Source organism: Diadema antillarum, unplaced genomic scaffold, assembly GCF_040938485.1.
Source record: "Diadema antillarum isolate AM-2024a unplaced genomic scaffold, OU_Dant_1.0 scf00000128, whole genome shotgun sequence".
NCBI lineage: Eukaryota > Metazoa > Echinodermata > Echinoidea > Diadematoida > Diadematidae > Diadema > Diadema antillarum.
In genome coordinates, this window is record NW_027271017.1 from 6774696 (window position 1) to 6796409 (window position 21714).

General features: G+C 37.2%; 1 protein-coding gene across 1 annotated transcript in view; it reads left to right on the forward strand.

The window, feature by feature from the left end:
- Positions 1-15254, forward strand: part of LOC139720544 (growth factor receptor-bound protein 2-B-like) — a 37196-nt gene extending 21942 nt beyond the window's left edge. Inside the window, exons 4-7 of the mRNA XM_071631896.1 lie at positions 4372-4507; positions 8767-9012; positions 10203-10259; positions 15072-15254. Of these exons, the coding sequence (XP_071487997.1) occupies positions 4372-4507; positions 8767-9012; positions 10203-10259; positions 15072-15254 (622 nt within the window). The remainder of the gene's footprint in view (positions 1-4371; positions 4508-8766; positions 9013-10202; positions 10260-15071) is intronic.
- The last annotated feature ends 6460 nt before the right edge of the window (positions 15255-21714 follow it).

A 21714-nucleotide genomic window follows, 5' to 3' on the forward strand; every position in this document is an offset into this window, starting at 1 on the left:
ACACGTTATGTAATTACATAACAGTTAATCAATTCAAAGATATGTATTTTAATTTCTCTAAAGACACGTTTTCTCTGTTGCATTTTAACATAAGAAGTCTGAATAAACATTTTGATGAGTTAAAATTTTTATTAGAATCCGATGCGAGCCAATCACTCTCTATCATTGGACTTAGCGAAACCTGGTTGACTTCCACTACGGAAGATTCCTTTGCAATCGACGGATACAATATGTATGTCAGTAATAGATCGGACAGAAGTGGAGGCGGTGTTGCATTTTATGTATCAAGTATTTACAAATGTATTGTTCACAACGACATTTGTAGAATGGACAACACTGTTGAATCTCTTTTTGTAGAAATTTCTATCCCAGGATGTAGGAATGTGTTATTGGGTATAATATACAGACCTCCTAATTCGAATACTTTAGATTTTGTGACATATCTTTCAGACCTGGCAAAAAACCCAGTTTTTAGAAATAAGGATTGCTTTCTACTTGGTGATTATAATATTGATTTGCTGAAATCTGGAAATGATTGTATCTCAAGCGAGTTTCTTGAGACATTTTTGTCTTCATCCTTTTTGCCACTCATTACTAAACCGACTCGCGTCACGGATCACTCTGCTACTTTAATTGACAATCTGTTTTGCAATATCTTACCTCTTCCCGATTCTTTTATAATTCTCTCAGATGTGACCGACCATTTCCCAGTCATGACTCATTTTACTTTGAAAACTTTGGCTAATGATGCTAAACCTTCGGCTCCTTTATGCAAACGTAGAGTCTCATGTGAAAAGTTAGCCAGTTTTGATGCCGCTCTTGATAATGCTGATTGGTCACGAGTTTATGAAAATGATGAAGTTAATCTGTCTTTTGATAATTTTATGAAAATATTTAATTCTCTTTTGGATGATATTATTCCAAAGCAAAAAAGTAAAAAGGATTATAAAAAGACGCCTAGGTTACCGTGGATTTCAAAATCAATTCTTCGTTCAATTAATAGAAAAAATCGATTGTATTATAAATATAAAATGGAAAAAACTGAACGATCAAAGAACAAATATACATTATATAAAAACACATTAACTAGGATTTTACGTTTGGAAAAGAAAAGGTATTATTCTCAGCAGTTGTTGAAATTTAAGTTTGATATTAAAAATACCTGGAAAGTTTTAAAGCAGGCAATGAATATTCCGAACAAAAAAGCAGAAATAGATGAAATAAAGTGGGATGATGAAATAATTGATGACCCTGTTGATATTGCAAATGTTTTTAATTCTTATTTTTCAAAAATAGGTGAAACGCTTGCTCATGGTATTCCGGCTACAGAACAGAATTTTACTGAATTCTTAGGCCAGTGTAACCCCAACTCTATTTTTTTAACTCCAACAAACAGATATGAGATTATCGATATTGTATCCTCTTTAAAAAACAAACGTAGCTCCGGTTATGATGATATAGATAATTGTATCCTTAAGGGTGTTATATCATCAGTCGCAGATCCCTTGGCTCACATTTTTAATCTGTCAATTTCTAATGGTATGTTTCCTGATAAACTGAAATTGGCTAAAGTAATTCCAATATTTAAAAAAGGTAATAATCTGGATGTCAGTAATTATCGTCCAATCTCTTTATTATCTTCATTATCGAAAGTTTTAGAAAAAATAATATACACCAGAATTATCAAATTTTTAAATGTGCACAAAATATTCACAAATTCCCAGTTTGGTTTCCGAGAAAAACATAGTACCATCCATGCAGTTCTTCATTTTATTGATAAAGTCGTTAATGCAACTGACAATCATTCCCATTTAATTAGTATATTCTTGGACTTCTCCAAGGCCTTCGATACAATTAATCACAACATTTTACTCCACAAGTTATCGCACTACGGAATACGTGGGAAGGCCTTGGAGTGGTTCAAGACTTATTTAGCTGACAGAAAACAGTTTGTTTCAATTAAAGATAATAATTCAGTTATAAGAGATGTAAAGTGTGGTGTTCCACAGGGAAGTCTTTTAGGGCCGCTGCTATTCATAATATATATCAATGATTTTTCCTCTGTTTCAGAGGTACTTTCCTTTATACACTATGCTGATGACACCAGTGTTTTTCTTGCCCATAACGATATCGATGTTCTTGTTCAACAAGCTAATACAGAATTGAAAAAAGTGACCAACTGGGTCAGAGCTAACAAGTTGTCATTGAATGTTCAAAAAACAAAATATATGCTTTTCAGCAATACTGTTGATTCTTTGAATTCAGAAATAGTTCTGGATGATTGTAATTTAGAAAGTGTGTCATATTTCAAATTTCTTGGTATTTTTGTAGATAATAAACTTTCTTGGAAAATACATATTGATCATATTTGCAAAATCATCTCTCGAAATATAGGTGTTATGAACAGACTAAAATTTTATATTCCTGAAAAGACATTACTTGTGTTATACTCCTCTTTGATACTCCCTTACCTTCATTATGGAATTTTAGCTTGGGGCAATACACATCAGACGCTGCTGAATAGAGTGTTATTATTGCAAAAGAAAGCCCTCCGTATCATTTCCAATTCTCCCACTCGTTCACATACAAATGTATTGTTTAACTGTAATAAGCTACTAAAAATTAACGAATTATTTTTATACAACTTAGGCCAATTTATGTATATGTATGATAACAGTTTACTGCCACCTATCTTTGGTTCTATGTTCCAAAAAAATCAATCATTCCATAATTACCCCACCCGACGCTCTAACGAGTTTCATTTACCACTTCTTCGAACGATTTTAGCAAAGAATACACTTATTTACACTGGACCTAATTATTGGAATTCCCTGAACCACGATATAAAATCTGCTCCCTCTATATACTCCTTTAAAAGGAGATTGAAGTTTTTTCTTGTGCAATCCTATAATGACGACCCCCTGAATCAGATTAGTTCATAGGCTTATTTTGTTTCCCGTCCGCAAAATTTTTATTGCCGTTTTTTTCATTATTGTTACCTTTGCCTTAGCTTTGATTATGATAAGATCTTCTTTAACTTATACCTCGCAGTTGAAGGGTTTGTTGTATATTCTTCTTTTCTTCTTCTTCTCTTTCTTCCTCTAACCTCCGATGATCGTTGTCTCGGTTGCTTACTCCTGTCTATTTTGTTACCTCTTCGTCGCGCTGTAGTCTTGTTTCCTGTCATGTCGTCGAGTCAGTTTTCTTCCCTATAAGTAGTCTTGTTGCTGTCCCAGTCTTGTCTCATGCTCATTATTTCGTTTGTTATTGTTTTGTGTGTAACTGTTTGTCCGTCTGTCTCTTAGTGGGCTGCTAAGCTTTTTATGCCAAACTTTTCGTGCTGCTTTGTTGCTATATTTAGTCAAATTTTGCATCGAGTTTTTAATACAAGAGGGGCCCACACTCTACAAGCATTGTCTTTTTAGTGGGTCCCTCCGTTTTTTCACACAGTGCATATTGACAATTCTTTCATTATCGTTACTTCTGCAACAATTGCAATGTATTGATACTATTAGTTTTTCTCATTATTGTTGGTTTCTTTGTACGAATTTACATACATTGTTTCTGTCACTCAAGAAAGTGAGATTTATGTCTGTATGATTTTATTGTGGAAAAACGAATAAATTCGAACTTGAACCTTGAACTTGAACTTGAACCTTGATCAACAGTGCTGAGATTGTGAATTAATCTAGGTGTGTTTGCATGAAAAATCCTGACCAGGCTATGATAGAAGTGTTAGTGTTGTTATCATGAGCACCCGGTTCATCTTAAATACATTGTCATCACCATCATCGTCATCATCAATATCACTGCTATTAAGAAGGAATTGGTATAGAAAAAAACGAATTATCATCCTTACCTAGCAATGTCATTTGAAGAATGCTGTGATCAAACTAGCCTTACTGAAGGACAGAATGCTAATCCATGTATGTGTACAAATTTGCAATTTTAGTCAATATCAAAGCTAAACAGTGGATATTTTGCTTCACTCTGAAAGTCTTTGGTTGTTGATCTTCTTTACAAATTGAAGATGCCATACACATGCAAAAAAAAAAAATGAAAGCTGATCCTGGAAACATTTTAATTTTTGTTTTGTGCCAATTTGTTGACCAGTTTGTATCACACATTTAATTCATTGTAGTTGACAATTTCTAATGTTGTTTTCATGATTATTTACAGAAAATATATATTCAGATGATGATGGCTTAAAAGTAGTATATCAGGGCCCCGTTTTATCGAAAGATAAAATTGATTTTAAATTTCCTTACCACCCAGGCTGCCATAGACTTACAGTTGAAATCAACTATATGATAAATTTCAACTCTTCATAAAACAGGGCCCAGAACAAAAATGTATCTCTTCTCATTCCAGATACAACGAGAGTGTGCAACATTTTAGGATTCTACAAGATACAGCTGGTAAATTTCACCTGTGGATCGTCAAGTTCCCCTCCCTTGATGCCCTTGTGGACTACTACAGAACCACATCGGTGACGAGAGAAAATCAGGTAAGCAGAGTCACCATGTACAATGTTGTTTCTATGTGCAACAAGCCCAGAATATATGTGACCTTCCACAACAAAAGGATCCAAAACTCACTGATGGCTGAGCTGAGAAAATTGAGATTGAAGTCACATCATCAAAATCAGTCAAAACCATCAAATTTGTGTTTTTGGCATAGTTTTGTAGTCTGATGTTTTGTCTATTGTTTGCCAAAATTTCGAAGCTAAATGATCAAAGGAAAGGCAAGAAATTAGCATTTTTGTGGGCCATGATTTTCCTACTTTCAATGGAACAGAAACGTGTCCAAAGATTTGGATTTAGCGCCGCAGATAGACTCTGCCCCTAGCAACAAGGGAGTGATCTTATTGGTCAATGCATGGCATCCTGGCTACTGATTGGTCGTGCATAAATGGCTGGCACTATTTAAGCTTGAATGAACGTTGCAGAGGTTGCTATGAGCAGACCTTCTATTGTCAAGAGGTGAAAACTGTCTTACCTCCCCTCGATCCCGATTATGTACGAAAGAACACTTTGAAGGCAGTTTTCTTGAAATGCTGATTTCCTAGACCACTCCACATGGTCTCATAAAATCATCAATATCTCTGCAACCGAGTACTTTTATGAGTCATGTTATATATATGCAATTAAAGTGGACTAGTAAGGAAATTATATCATGTAATTTTCAGAAAATTGACCTCTCTCGACTTTCGGATCCTTTGGGCAGGTCACATATATTCCATTGAGGATGAACTGATTTTGCTACATCACACATTTGTGATAGACACCTGCCTGAGTATACTCAGGACTAGTCTTCAATGGCAAAATGTTGCCCTGTTGTCACTGATGGATTCTGTAGTCACTGATGGATTCAGTAAATTTCACATTTGTTATCATATGGGATTGAATTGAATTGAATTTTAGTTGAATTGAATTTATGCCTCATATTTCACAACAAAATTCAATACATATTGCTGGACAGAACAATATTAAAACCATCCACAAAAAAGGAAGAAAATTGAAACATAGAAACTAATTACCGTACTAATAAAGTACAAGTAGATACAATGATACATATGCAGATGAATAACACCAGCCTATATTCAAATGATTGAAGGAACCATAGGTTACAGTCCATAATAAATAAGAGTATGAAATATGGTGGAATGATCTAGAAGCAATGGTTGTAAAACAAGTCACTTCTGTCGGTTGAGTGCATCCTTAGATTATATGATAGAGAAGAGAATTCAAGAGACACAATTCAATTTTGCTTCAATTATTGATGATATTACTATATGATGCATGGAAGGTTGATGGCAGGATGAGTTGAACCTGGTGCTCAAAGGGTAATTTATAACGCTTCATTTTGAAATCTAAAGTTTTATTTCAAGAATGATTTGTTTCATGTTGGGATTTCATTGTATGTTGGTTGTTGCTAATACTGTGTAAAAAAAGAAGAAGGAAATGGGTCTTTGGCAATGTGGTGCCTCATTTTGAGACAAATAGTACGTCATCCTGCCTTCAGCAGCATGATTTTCTAATTCAAAGACAGTAAGCAAAGAAGTGTTGGAAAGATGCTACTTTAAGGAGTTTCAGAGCAATCCCACAGTATACTCAAGTTGAATTAATAAGCACTCTATCTATTAAAGCCAACGTGAGCATGATGTTAAATACATTTGAGAAAAAAATTTTCGATGTTGGTGTAGTGCTGTGATCTGAGATACTCATATAAGAGGGCGGGGCTGAGTAGAATACAGGACTCATGTGGGCTTTAATTTACAATCATTCTGTCTGTCTTTTCAGGCCATTAAAATGTCATGGCTAATGAGTACATTCCACATTTTTTTTGTGTCACAATAATAACAGCAACAAATGCATGACACACAAGACAAAGGAAAAACCCACGCGTGGGCGATTTGTATTCTCGCCGACAAGCGTGGCAGATTTTCAAATGATATGAGAGAAAATGACCGCTTTCACTACCATGTGCTGTCATGATACATGAGCGTAGGCATACTTCAAAGAAGTAGGCCTCTTACCTGGGTTGCTCATCTCTCGGCAGCATCATAATGAAACCGGGTATTAAGCTCTACAGCTCTCTGTAGAGGACAAAGGGGGAAAAATATGGAACACCAACAAAGACTTCAAGAGTGCATTATATTTGAAAGGAAAAAGACAAGGTTTGCCGATAGCTCTCAGATGCATTTTTGCTGTGATCTAAATGTGAACTAGATTGTATTTACTGGGCTGTTGATGTATTTCCTGTAAGATTCTCAAATCTCCATACACTTTGTACAAACTCATGAGGTTCCTAAAAGGCAATGGGTGAAAGACATTCAAATAATCCTTCTTCGCCTTTTTTTTCTCTTATTTTTTATTGCCAAAAAAAAAAAAAAAAAAAAATATAGCAGCAAATCAAGGATATGTAAGTTATGAATGGTTTGGTCTGCAAATTCAGATACATTTTTCTTTCTTTTATCATATGATCAGTCTTTTTTTTTTTAGAGGTAGATAAAAATTCAGAAATGTATACATGTAACCTTAAACAACCTTAAAGGCTGTTTTAGGAGGTACACTGACAAAAGTATTCTATAATGTGAATGATATTTCGGTAGATATGGAATTACTGGATTAAAAAAAAGATTTATCCTGATCACAGCATATTTCACTTTCTCAGAAGAAGTAGGAGTTAAAATACAAATTTTCCGTCTGCTATTCTGATTTATGTTTTTCAGACATACATTGATACTGACTAGCAAGACTGCAGTTACAAGAAAGATGACTAAGATTTGATTTCTTTCCTTTTTGACAAGTCAGGAGAGTTTTATTCCTGTCTCCCAAATATGAAATGTTATTGCCCTAACAGATGTTTGACATGCAAGGTAGACAGATGATGATACCTACAGATGTGACTTCTGACTTTCTTGCTATTTTCTCTCACTCACAATGAAGTTTTCAGACTTGTTTTGATCTGTTGACAGATAAAGATTTGGAAGAGTACACATTTCAGTCATATCCTGAGTTCTTTGATTTGAAAAAAGTAAAGGAAAGAAAAAGTCTACCGAGTAGATACTGAAACAACAACAACATCAACAACCCACAGAACATGCAAACTTTTTGAATAACAAGCTGATATCAGTATTGTGCTATAGATTAATTCCCAATGCCATAATCTTTGTTTGTTCATTTGCAGGGGTACCATATCTACTTTGTAGTCAACATGGACTGCAAACAAACAAAACAGATCAGCAGTTGCGATCTTAACAAATTTAATTTGTAGAGGGAGACAAATTGAAGGAAACTCACACCTGAACCTTCACCCCTCTGAATAATATCTTTCTTTCATTTAAACAAAATTATGTTTAAATAGCTTTGTTGATAGCCATCAATACTGTTCAATCATATTGTGAAAGCAGTTGTTGCCACCTAAGGTGCAGAATTCATCATTTCTTTGATCTCATCAAGATGGACTTTATAGAAACATTGCTATAATATCTGTACTCATTATTTAAATTAACCTAACGTGATGCAATCGAAAGCAAACACTTTGATACCAGTATTTTAAATCAAAGGGGTGTGTCTAAGTACAATGTATTATATAGCATAGTGGTCCCATATTTGACATGTGTCCTGCTGACAATTCCTGGATAGCTACGTCAGATATGTTTGAATATTATTTGTGTCTGTACATTTTTTAGGATGATGGTTGCGCATGGTTGAGGTGATGGTAATAGAACAGATAAAGAATGATTTGCATTCTTTTTCTTCTTCCTTCTGCTCATTCTCCCATTCTCCTCCCCACCACCACCACCTCCTCCTCCTCCTCCTCCTCCTCCTCCACCACCTCCTCCTACTCCTCCTCCTCCTTCTCTTTTTATTACTACTTCTTCCTGCTGCCTTCTTTGTCTTCATGTGATGATGATGGTGGTCAAACTGTGGCCCTGTGGTTAGGACCATAGGCTATCAATCAAAAGGTCCCTAGTTCAGCCCCCAGGCAGCACAAGTTTCTGCCCCTACACAAGGCACTTTCTCCTCATTTCCTCTTCTTTTGAAGAGGACTTCAAGTCATTGGTCCTGTGATTACTTGCTTTACAAACATTCATTGCACCCTTTCAGTGGCCATGTTAAACAATTCATAATTCAAGTAAAAAAAAAAAGAAAGAAGAAGACATTATCTTGATCGCCCACCGTATCCTTGCCAAGAAAGTAATTGTCTTCAATATTATGTTTCTATTACCAAAAAAAAAAAAAAAAAATCTTGATGAAGGTACCTGGAGTCAAATCTGGCAATGTTATCACCTTAGTCGACATGCAGCGTGTCTCCCAGACGATGCAGAAATACCCCCAACTCAAAGTACTCAGGCCCGAAGATGGTGACCTAATGGACAATGGTTTCAGCCAGAAGAGCCACCATGGGCACCTCCAGGGGGGCAGGCCCTTCAACGGGGGCCAGAGGGCACCCTTGCAGAACAGCTGGGAGGCCAATATGAGATACTCCCACAACAACGCCATGGTACGTTCCGCTCCTTATTATGCCCTGTTTTTGATGGGATTGTGAGGATGGAGGCAGTGATTTTTATTGTTATGATCAATATTGTGTCCTCGTTTGTTAGTTTGTTTGTTTATTCAGCAGAGCAAAACATGTTGAACTAACTTTTGGTGTTGATTAAAATATTGTTTATGGGAACATATATTTTTCATTGTCAAAAATTTTTAGGGAGAGTGAATAGTTTTAAAAAAGAGAGCTGATATTGCTCTTGACTCCACTTCCAAAAACATGGCAAATAATTATCATGTTGTTAGATTAATTTCTTGCAAGATAACATTTGTAATTGTCAAGGTAAAGATAGAGAAGAAAACAATAACATTGCTCTTAATTTCAACAGCAGTGCAAAACAAAGTGAATTTGGTTCTGATTCAACCATGATTGTGTTTGATAGTGCTGTTGTGCTTGTCAAAAATACTGCTGGAGAGCTGATGACTTTGAGTAAAGAAATTGCACTGGCCTTGTGATTGTGTGCCTGGAAGAACAATGATATATCACAGTATGTTTAAGGCAATTGAATACTGCAGAAATCTAAATTCTGTCCAATCAAATTATCACAGAAATATGCAGAGAGGGCACTGCTTTGAATTTATCATGAGAATGAGAACAAATGATACATACTGTTTTGTATGTGTGTGTGTGTGTGTGTGTGTGTGTGTGTGTGGGTGTGTGTGTGTGCACGCACACATAGCAGCACAATTTTTTCTTTGTGTGTGTGTAATAAGGCAGATATGGATTAGCTTGATTAGGTTAATCAAGATAGCTTTTTCTGAGAGTTATGCAGAATTTCATGTCATTTCTCTTATATAAACATGGTATGATTTGAAAAAAACAAAACAAAATATACCGTACTTTTTTTTTGGAAAAAAATGATTTAGCAGCACAAGAAAGAAGAATACAACTGTTTTTTGTTGTTGTTGTTGTTGTTATTGTTCATATTAATTTCATTGTCAACATGGACCTAATATTGAATGAAACCCAAATAAAGAATATCATAAAAACAAACAAGTGAATGTGCGTCTGTGCATTTGAAAGACAGCCTGTGATATGTCTTTTAATGGATATTATTGTTCACTCATGTTTCATCAATTACTTCAAACTTTCTTAAGTCATCAAGAAGTGTTTATTTATATGCAACATGGTTTGATTTCTTGCAGCAGTCTATGCCTAATGGATGGGACGACCGGAGAAGACCGCCAATGGGCCATGTTATGGTGAGAAAAACAAGCAGAAAAATGCACAACTTTGATTCTTTCTCTTTGCCCCAAACTCATTAGCCGTGCTTCTGCACATCAGACGATACTCTGCATCCTCTGATGTTTACTTGTTACGAGTCGAAACACTCTCTATTTACAGTTAGTATGGAAATGGCCTAAAGACGTAATTGTGTGTGCCCCAGATTGCTCCCAAAATAGCATTGACTTTGGAGCATGCCGCATTGGAACTAATGAATAAAAGAGGAGAGAGCGAAGTGAATTCTGTTTATGCCATATATCTAACAAATCAGGACTTGTAGGACTATGGTATTTTGCAAGAGGTTGATTTGAGATGGAGAACCAGAACAATGGGATGAAGAAAACAAAGATCACCCCTTTTCAAGAAATAAATTAAAAATGGAACACCATTTTTGAGACACATACATTACATTTGAGTTACAGAAGGCAATATGTTGGTTAATTTGTGATCAGTCAAGTCACAATACAAGTTGTAGTCATTGAAAGTGAAATAAACACACCATAGAATGGTATGTTAAGTACTAAAAATCTTCCTCAAGATACCTCAAGCTTCACATTATGCTTTATACAAAGTGAGAGAGAGAAAAAAAAATGCCTGCTGTCTGCCATTAGGCACTGTGTGTTTCAAGTGTTGGGATTTGGTTGTACAGCAGTTTAGAACAAAGCATCGTAAAACGCGAAGGGTCAGGGAGAGTTTGACATGTATAGAATATCATGGAAGTTATGATATCGGACATCCCTTTGTAATACTAAGAGTGATTCTCTCTGGCTAAGCACTCTCAGTTTGGCAGGAGTTTCAAATTTCCATCTTTGGCCAATTACAATACTGTCATACCGTGTAGCTGTGTCAAATTTCAGCTGAACACTTCATCTTGTCTTTGAGCAGTGATTGGTGAAGCAAAGATGACAGTGGATATAATACTAGTATGCTCGAGTCAAATTTCACCTCAAACTTCTTTATCTCAAGCTGTGACTGATGAAGTACTCCCTGATTGATTATTTCTTTGTATCTTGTACCTATCAACCCCTGCAACTGTATCTCCGAATTATGGTAATATTCCATGATGCACAGCACGCCTGCTGTGAGCTCTTCATGGCTTGACATCATCCATTTTGATGAAAGGAACCATAAATTGAGATGTTCAAACAAAGGTGTATACAGTGGGCTGCCAAGTTAAAAACAGAAAGTAAAGAACTGTGGTCACTATATGTACCATATTGTCATCAAGAAACCTACCTGAAATCTGATACATGCTTTGATACTGACCGACATCATACAGTGAATGATCGTGAGTTTGGTGGAAGAGGATTCCTGTACAATGTGAAAGATAAGACGCTCTATTCAATGAGGCAAAGCTGACTCAAATAGATCATCTCATCTTTCACTGAACGCATTTTTTCTTTCATTGAATGTTTAAAGAGCATTCACAATTTGTTTCATGCAATGCCTCAGATTTTAGCAGTCATTGTCCAAACCATGGCCTGAATAATAAAGCTATATTCTTTATAGGATATGGTAAATGAGAAAATGCAATATTGATAAAGAGCCTGTGGGTGTAATGCACATCAGTTGGTGACAAGCATTGTGCGCTATCCAAAGGCTTTTTATGGCAGTTGAATGTTTGATAGCAAAATGTGCAAAAAAGAAAAGAAAAAGGTCTTAGATAAGCAATGGAATCGGTCTCAAGAATCTTAAAAAGGTGTTTCATAAAACAAAGGATGACAAAATGCAAAATGATAACATATCATGGAAATGCAAGCTGTGATCTTTGACATGAATGTGCAAAATGTAGAGGAGAAACTACAGAATCCAATTCAAACAGTGACAGCAAAGACAGGATAGCATTCACATATATCAATCCCAAGATCATGAATAACAAATAAAATAACAGATAATAAATCAAAAATGCAACGGACAGAAAGATTTGCATGCTGGTAAACATTCATAGAGTATCCAGCTTTCTAAACTTAATGTCTTCTGATCTCTGTCATTTATTAAAAAGAAATTCAGCCTCTCTGTAAAGCTAGAGCAGCATTACCACCTGTGATATAGGTAGGAGTATATCAAACTCAAGATTCCTCTTTCTCTCTAAAAGATATTACAGGGGCATTCCATTTTGTTCAGAGCCCCACAATGTGGAGTGTGTGGAGGGATCTCCTTCCAACAAGCTTTAGGCTGACCCCTGCGTGATCCTGATTCACCCCAACGTGGTAGTCAGTGCTTGAGTAGAGAGAGATTTTATTTTTCTTTCACTTCCTGAGGATTTCTAGCCTGACCAGCACTTTGGATAATTTCAGTCCCAAAATTAAAAGAGGTCTACGTGACTACAGCTTGCCCAAATAACAAAAAGCATGGACATCCTTTGTTGTTTTGCTATGCATTGTTTTGTTTATAGTTGATTTGCTTTGATTTTTTTAAGGGGGGGGGGGGTGAGGGGTTACATTATAAAACATTTCTACTCAACATTATAAATCATTTTTACTCAACCAGGTGAATTACAGAACATTTTGTGGCAAGAAAGTTTGTTGTAATTATTGTGATGCTTAGCAGGAAAGTGAGATCCTACATGACGCGTGCATTTCCAATAAATGTGCTTGTTGATACAAAGAAATGATGACTCATGAAGTGAACCCATGACGGAGTCCTGTTTATGGCCATGACGTTTCGATGTGGAGGAGTTGCTATTCTTTTTCAAAAGAGCAACTGGAAAAGGCCCCGAGCTCATGGAGGATATAGATGGGAATACATAGAACATTCTGATTCGATTGTTGCTAGGAGGCGCAGTGAAAGAAAGCTTTGACAAAATGTCCCATTATGTTGCCATGCAATATATGACCTTCATGTTGACAGAGTGCGATATAAAAGTAACTGGAAATGCTGCTACCTCATAAAAAGGGGCTACTTTATGTGGGAGGGGGTAGAGATGTTGAACATTTTGTCATGATACCTGTGGTTTGTGTTTGTATATATATTTTTGTTTGTTTGTGTGTGTGTGTGTGTGCATTGTTAAATATGATAATAATAATAATATGAAATATATATGGAGCACTTAATATAAACATGTTTCGAAGCACTTTACAATTATCAAAAACAAACAAACAAACAAACAAACAAATATAATCCTAACGCTGAAATCCAAGTGGGGGTGGCATCTATGATATCAAACAAAGTGCACATCTTTCAAATGAATAATATTCCACAATTATCATTGGTAGAAAGTTTTTAAGGTCCATTTCTTTACTGTTTTTTCTTCTTGGGGAGGGGGAGGGGGATCGTTACTGGTGGACATAGTCGGATAACAGCTTTTTGTGTGTTTTAAGCCACCTTACAATGAGACTTCCCTCTGTTGTTATTCACCACCATTGTGCGGCAAACTTTGACCATATAGTACATAGTTGGGTGCCCGCATGACTTACAAGCTTGATGGACAATCTGTGATTTAATTACCCACACTCTATACTCCTGTGGGTCGTAGGGTAGGTCTTGGGCAAGCTTTTATTCCGAGATGGTCTCCATAAAATCACTAGTTATTACACCAAACAATTTCTGCCTTGAAGATTGAACTCTCCTTCACTGATATCCAATGCATTGGTTTGACAGATAATCCTTTCTGGCCTTGAAAACTAATGTACCTGATGTGATTATTAAGCGTGGGTGTTTGCACATGATAACTCTTACATTGAGAGATGTTAATTCCCTTGCTCTTCTTTATCATTTGCTGTTTTTTCCATTTGATTGGCTGGACATTGTAGAAGTAATGTAAGGATTGCTGTCAATATCCTGTAACAGTTTATGGCCTAATAAAATGATCTATGTGAGTAGTAAGTGAGGGTTGTCAGTAATTATGTTCAATGATTATTTTCCTTGTTTGGGTAGTATAGCTAAGCTGTTGTGCAGATGTTGCTGGTACATGCCTTTACCCTAATTGTACTTTGGGACAGACTCACGAGCTATATATATCTGTCCTGCTGTTGGTCCTTTTGACATTTTATTTATGTAATGATATGTGTGAGCACAGCTTTATGCGGGTAACAGAAAGGAAAAAAGGCAAATCCATGTCTCATCAGGAATGGTTTTTAATCCTCTTTTTCCAGCATAGGATTTGTTCTTTCGTGTGAGTCTGCTATGTTTTTTCAGTTTGTTATCAGATTTAACACATCTTAACAAATTATGTTTTCTTGAATGAAACTACAGATAGCTTAGAAATATTCTAAATGATCTGAAGAAGGAACAGTGTTGCCAATGAGCATTAATATGTGTTTACTTGTCGCTGGGGCGACAAGACCTCGTATCTCAGATTTTGGTGAAAATGACTTGTTTGGATTAATGGTCAAATAATTAGTGAAGTAATGTGCTGTCCAAATCCTAGCTGTCTTGTATACCACAAAGATGAAGCCACCATGGCATGTCAAAGGAAAGGCTATCCCATTTGATATAGTGCTTTGGCTTCCATGTTTGTTTTTTTTTGTGTGTGTTTTTGTGTTGTTGCTTTTTTGCTCTCTTGAACATTTGACATTTTGTAGGTACGATAGGTCTTGCCACCCTAAGCGATAATGTGTGTGTGTGTGTGTGTATACTTTTCTTTATACACATGTGTTCATATTCATATAACAAGAAATCAATATGGTAAGAGAGTGTGTATTGTTTTTTTACAGCTACCTGTACCATGAAGAAAATCTTATTATTGTCAGGTTATTGTTAAAAATAAAATTCATGTATATCCTAACCATCTAACCATTCCATTGCATAAAACTGTAATGTTTTCCCCCCTTCCCCCTACTCCCATAAAGGATCATTCACGGCACCAGAAGCTGCAGGCACTGTACGACTTCGACCCGGAGGAGGAAGGCGAGCTGTGCTTCCGGAAAGGCGACATCATCACCCTGGTGGACAAGCCGACCAAGGACTGGTGGAGGGGTACAGTCAACGGCCGCGTGGGCATGCTGCCCGCCCCTTATGTGAAGGCTTTATAATACCCACTCCCTGAGGGGAAGGGGTAGCGGAATGGAGGGCGCATCTCTGTATGGGTGTGTCCGCCCGGTAAACTTGCAATGACATGGAACATTGGTGGCCACTTCGCTATAAAAGATCTGTAGAGCCCTGCCTCAAATAGGATGAACATTGTGCTGTTGTTCAAGAACCATCGCAGGACTGGAATTTGGAAAAATATTTTTCCCGTGAGGTGGCCGTCTTGAAAGACGTGGTGCTTTAAAAGGAGGAGATTTATTTTTATTTCAATGTGTTTTTTTTTTTTATATTTCTGATGTGCTCTGCAATGGAATCAGATACATGGGCGTGGTTGTCTGTCGCCACAGTCTAGGACTTCATGAAGTGTGTGATGAGACAACCCCCCATATTTTCTTGGCTATCTTCAGTTCTGTAGCATGATGTAAAGAACAGAAAAATATATGGAAATTGGCTGACAGAGCGCTTCTTCTTCAGGAGTGAGACTTTGAGCTTTGTCTTTTGCATTATCATTGGATACCCAATACTGTTGACATGGAAGTGAAGTTCTGCGGATACCACCTGCTGAAATATAAAGGAGTGCATCCTTGCATATTGTTGTAGATACTCCTGGAGAAGAGTTGTTGGTCTGCAAGTATCACTATTCAGATATTTTAATTGTATTTTAGCATTGCTCTGTGGCAAGAATAATCACATCAAGTCTTGTAAGACATACCAGAGCTTACATGGCATTACATAAATGTAACATGCTGGAGTGGAATGAATCACACTCATTAGAGATGAGAAGATTAAGCAGATGACGTAAAATGGCATGATATAGCTAGTTGTTTGACACAAAGCTAAATATAATTCTACTTGGTGAGTAGAAACATAGCAATCTATATATAAGTTTGCTTTGTGAGTGGAAATGAAAATATCACCATCTTCTGCAGATGTTTTTCTTTTTCCTATAGAGCTCAATGTTGGGAGTAGTTTGTGTGTGATAACTGTGTGAAGCTAGCCACTATTGGAGGACTTCTGCCAATTACTGGGTGACTGATTAATGACCTCGTTTGCAACTCATCCTCCCCCTTTCCTCTTAATTACATCTGTAGTTTGTTGCAGGCGTCAGACATGCATGCACTGTACTAGGCTTATGAGCAAAGTAAACATCATGGTAACATTGAGGAGTGGAAGCACTCCACCAATTGGGTGCATTTTGTGTACCGGTATCTAATGTGTAAGCATCTTCTTGCTTTGCATGATGATCATAAGAAACCTGGTCCTGCTTGTAAGATTTACTTTGTGGCAATGATATAATGTGTTTCATTTAGATGTAGCACTGACTGTCCTCTATATTATGATCCACCATCTTTAACCCAATGAAGACTAGTCCCGAGTATACTTGGACAGATGTCTGTGGGAAATGCCTGTTGTAGCAATATCAGCCCGTCTTCAACGGGTTAAAAGATCCAATAGGGTGGGATATACCATGGGACGGGAAGGCTAGCATGACTCTGATGTATTCAAGAATTCCTGTTAAACAAACTGTGTACAGTTGTATTGCTGATCTCTGTGTAAGTCCAGGCACAGCTGAGGAATCTCAAGTGAAGTTGAATATTACTGATGTGCATGGGTATGCTTCAATGCACACATTTGCTGATGGGCAATTCTGTTCTAGCAGTCCTGTGCTAATCATGGTTTTCAAATGTACCCTGGTGTGCAGCAAATGAAGACCAATTCAGTAGCGCAATCTTCTTTCTCCATGCTACGTGATCTTTTACCCTTTAAAGGCATAATCTACCATTTGCAAATGAAACAAAAATCCAGCTATAGTGCTTCAAAATAGTTCTAAAATGTGAGTTTGGGATAGAGACAACCAATGTTATAATTTGAATTAGTATAATTAATGTTAAGTATTGTTAAATATACAAAATGTGAACAATAATTATAATAAAAAAATTTCTAGACTAAACCATCTACAGTTATGGCTTAGTGAGATAAATAGTGATATCTCCTTATATTGTAGGCTTTATTGCAAAATTTTTACATGATAGGATGTTTTGTGATACAACTGATTGACACATATGCATCAAATGTGATATCTCAAACATTTTTTAAAGTCACTGCTCCCAGTGGTAAACTGTACCTTTAAGACGACTTAATGCTAGCTGTAACGTACCATTCCAATAGATACCAACCTGAGGTATGTAATGACAAGTACTAAAAGGCTCAACTCTTTATGTGCCACGTTCGCACACCCGACTCAGTCGACGGCGTGCCAACTTCGCATATTCCGCTCAAATGCACAGACCCGCCCAAACCGATCGATAAATCGCCAAATGCCACAGTACAATGAAAGCGTTTCTCGCGATTTCGTTCCTGTCACATATAACTTGCATTTGATGAGGTGATTGAGCAGCAAGAAGTGTTCCCTTCTGGATTTGCATGTAAATGCTAAGTTTCTGTCACTGTTTTGTGTGCAAAATTCATACCTTTATGGTAATGTAGCTACTGGGCATTTGAAAGAAAAACAGTCATAGATTTGTCATACAATTCGCATCAATGCAAACCATGCCACTTTCTCCACAACTTTGCTCACTGCGTCTACAATTCAACAGTTATCTCTGAAAGTTACAAAATATATTTGAAAAACAGAATGTCTTTTTTCAAAGCATGACTACGTTGGTGTCTCAGAATAATGTGGCACACAGGGGGTTTCCACCATGGCACATAAAGAGTTAAGACTCCTTGAGACTATATCTGTGCAACTTCCCCATGTGTTGCTCTGTTATCCCTATGTGTGCTTTTGAATGCTGATTGACACAGAAAACCCTATGTACATGTTGTCCAAAGTCACTGACACAAAAACTGTTATTTAAAAGAGGTTATTATTTTCTTATACCTCTCATGTTGCATCTGATTGCAATCCAATTCATACCATAAACTGGATGGCGTGTAGAAAGTCGATCAGGATTTCAGAGTCTGGAAGGGAATTGATTATGAAGTCACTGTACAGGTCAGGGACACGCAGTATAAGCAAAGGCCAGTCCACAGAGGAAATGAGCCATCAGTGATCAATAAGATATTATTATCAATAAAAAAAAATACTTGTACACATATTTTTTTGATGGTTTCTTTGAAGATTCCATTTCAGAGAAAGGGAGGATCAAAAAGCATGTGACACTTTTCAAAAGGTCAAGGAAAAGGTGCACTTTAGTGGAAATACATCAAATTTGATGATCTAATCACATCCTGATCTTTCTTTTAAGGGAGTATTACACAGTCATTGCCATTCCACTCTTTTGAGCTAAGTGTTCAGTGGAAGTTGCCAGCATATCCATCAGTGTGGCATTTGATGATAAGTTTATTGTGGGGTTATGTATGTGCTTCAGTTTAAAGAGAGAAGGCATTAAGAATGGTTTACATAAAAGATACATAAAACACACAATGAAAAAAACAAACAAGGATGACCTCTTCGATTTCTGGTTCAAAAACTATTTTGAGCTAATTGTGCTCTAGAAAATGTAAAGGGTCATCAGAGATTTGATTTTCAAAAAGATTGTTTTGTGGCATTGTCCCCATTAAATCAAAGAGGTTATTATAAAGTATTTTTGAAGTGGGTCAAAGTATGCATAGATTTTGAAATGCAATTCTAAAACAGGCGTGCATGGCGTTTGATGTAATCCTTCCTACGTATAGAACCTTCTACCCTGACGTAAAACCATTCTGAAGTGTTTCAAAAGCAGGTGGAATCAATGGTAACTGATGAATTGGTTGTAGGTAGACACTGATCAAGTAAATGGTGAGTTTAATGCTCTGATTTTCTGTCTTTTTTCCCCGTAGTGTTGGATGACAAGTGATATGCAGTGAAAGACACAAAGTATGGGCAAGTTGCACATGGTAATTTCTGGTACATACAGCTGTAAAGAATATATCCAGGTTGTTTGATATATATTCTCTCGTCATATTTCAACCTGTCTCCCTATGCCCTATATGCATCTATTCATGATGTATACCAGTGCACTACAAGTGTTTGTATTATTATCATCAAAGATGTTACCATTGACTTCCTAGATTTGTTTCTTTCAAAATTAACTTGTGAAGTCAAAGTATTGATACTGCACCATTATATGAAAACAGGATGCAAGTTTATTTTTTGTTTGTTTTTGTTTTTGTTTTTAATTTTAAAATTGATTTTAAATATATGCGATTATGGACTGCTTCTTACTAGCATTACTTTTGCCAAGTGATGGATTTGTGTAAAAAAAAAGATGTTTATGCAAAAAATGGAAACCAAAACACCGACCTAATTTCAAAGCTCTTTGGTTAATGTAAGAAAAATGAGCCTCGTAAAGTTGATAAATACAGCATGATGTGTACGTTTGCAACCTTGAGGGCGGTTTCACTTCTGAAGCAGACAAACCATGCTTGTACGTTGCACATGACAAGGCCTTTTAGGGGACGTTTGAGGGTCTTTCCATTACTGTCTATTGCCAGGGTGTCGCATGGCTGTCTGGGAAGGTGTCGGGACGTCGCCCCGAATCAGTTCCCACGGGGGTTTTGACAAGGGAATCTTCAGCAAGGGAGCTGGCAGCATTAGTTGATTCCCCAGGTGAAGGGGGCCAGAGAGGGGTTGGGGTTGGTGGTGGGTGGGGAAGGGAGGATCCTAGCTGAGTGGAGAAAATAAAAGATAGTGCGATAGACCAAAAAGATACTGTATACGCCATATATTTAGTGAATTTAAACATATGCAAAAATATTAACTCCAGTCGCAGCATGAAGGCAGCATGCACGTGTGCATTTCTCTATTCATTACTATACTCCCTCATCAGAAATTTGACCACTCGCGAAATAGTCTGGAAGCTCAGATACGGAAGAAATTACATGTGCTAAATATGTGGCGTATGCAGAAGTTGGACATGAATACTAAACAAATTCATTGGAAGGTAGATAGATAGCTTAAAGTAAGACATTAGTATGACTGGTAGAGTTAGAGAGGAGGAGAGATAGATAGATGGGGGGGGGGATAGTTGGAAGGGAAGGCGGACTACATGATGATATGAAGTGTGAATAAAAAGTGTGAGGGTCTGCCCTACAGGTCTGGGAGAAAAGGGTTAGAAGGAACAAAAATTTGCTGGCATGTGCTGTGGTATATCAGGTGGGACAGGGCTATAATTAGGGGAAACGGATATGCCTGGGCTGGTTTCTAAATCCGGGGACTGCCAGGAGGCTAGCTTTTTGGGGGACGGCCAAGTCCAGAGGACGAAGCAGCGTCAGTGGCGCCAACATCAGCCGTCTGCCAGCTGGGAGGGAAATAGAGGGGGTAGGACTATAAGGAGTCACCCTAGATCAAAGGGGGTATGGGAATAAGGGAGGGGGTAGTAGGGAGGTTTTTGCGAGGCCATGAAAGCCCACTTTTCTTTTTAGTTTCAATCCTTGTGCACGAATGACAATCTTGCCAGGGGTAGATATCGAGTTTAGGAAAGGTTTTGCTGAAGAGGCGCGACCAAGCAAGGTTTCTGCCAGAGCATTGTAGTACTTAAAGAGAAGTGGGAGAAGAAAGTAAGGGAAGTTACTCTTAGAGGAAAAGGGAAGGGGATTAGATCAGTCAGCAGGTGTCAAAGTAGTCAGTGTAGTAGGCCTGTAGTATTTAAGGAGAGCAAGTCACAAATGATGTGATGAGGGTGGAGGGGGAGGGGAGGGGAGGGGAAGCTTTGGAGATGCTAGTCTAGAGTTGAGGGGATCAGTGCAGACGGGAAGAAAGAAAGGATGGGTGCCCAGACACCCCTGTCATTTATAGTCTGTGCTATAGGGTAAAGGGAAGGCTTAGTGAAATCTTGGTTACATGAAATCCAGTACATTGTAAAACTTTGAAGTAAATACATGTGAATGCATCAGCATTTTACCTATGGGAAGCTTTCTTGATTTTCAGGTGCCATCTAAAGCTTAATGCCATCCTTGGAGGAAAGTGGGAAGATATGAAATTGGGATAACTCTTGAATTTTAGAGAAATTGATTTCTACCTGCAGTTCTTTAATAGGAGGAAAACATTATAAGTGTGTCTTCTTTATGATTCGTGAAAAACAGACAAAACATCAAAATGTTTTATTTTTATTATACACCGATATTCATCCTGCTTAACAGGCCTGTGAAAGGTATACTATGCCTTTTACCTTAAGCTAGCAACCTTTTTAAACATCTGAAAATGATACACATTTTATTTCTTTCAATCTTTCATGGAGGAGACACATTTCCCCAGGGTATATCTGTTACACTATACCAATGAGATGTCAAGGAAGGGGCTATAGCCTTGTACAATTTGGAAATATTATCTTTCTTATCCCTACTTTTTTAATACAAAGAGAAAGAAATGACATCTTTTAAAGGCGTGTCTGCCCCACTAGACCAACGATTAGGAAGGATATGGTCAATTTACTGAAAGGAAGCTCCCCCTCACTTGATCGGTTGATGCACCTGTGAAGGGGC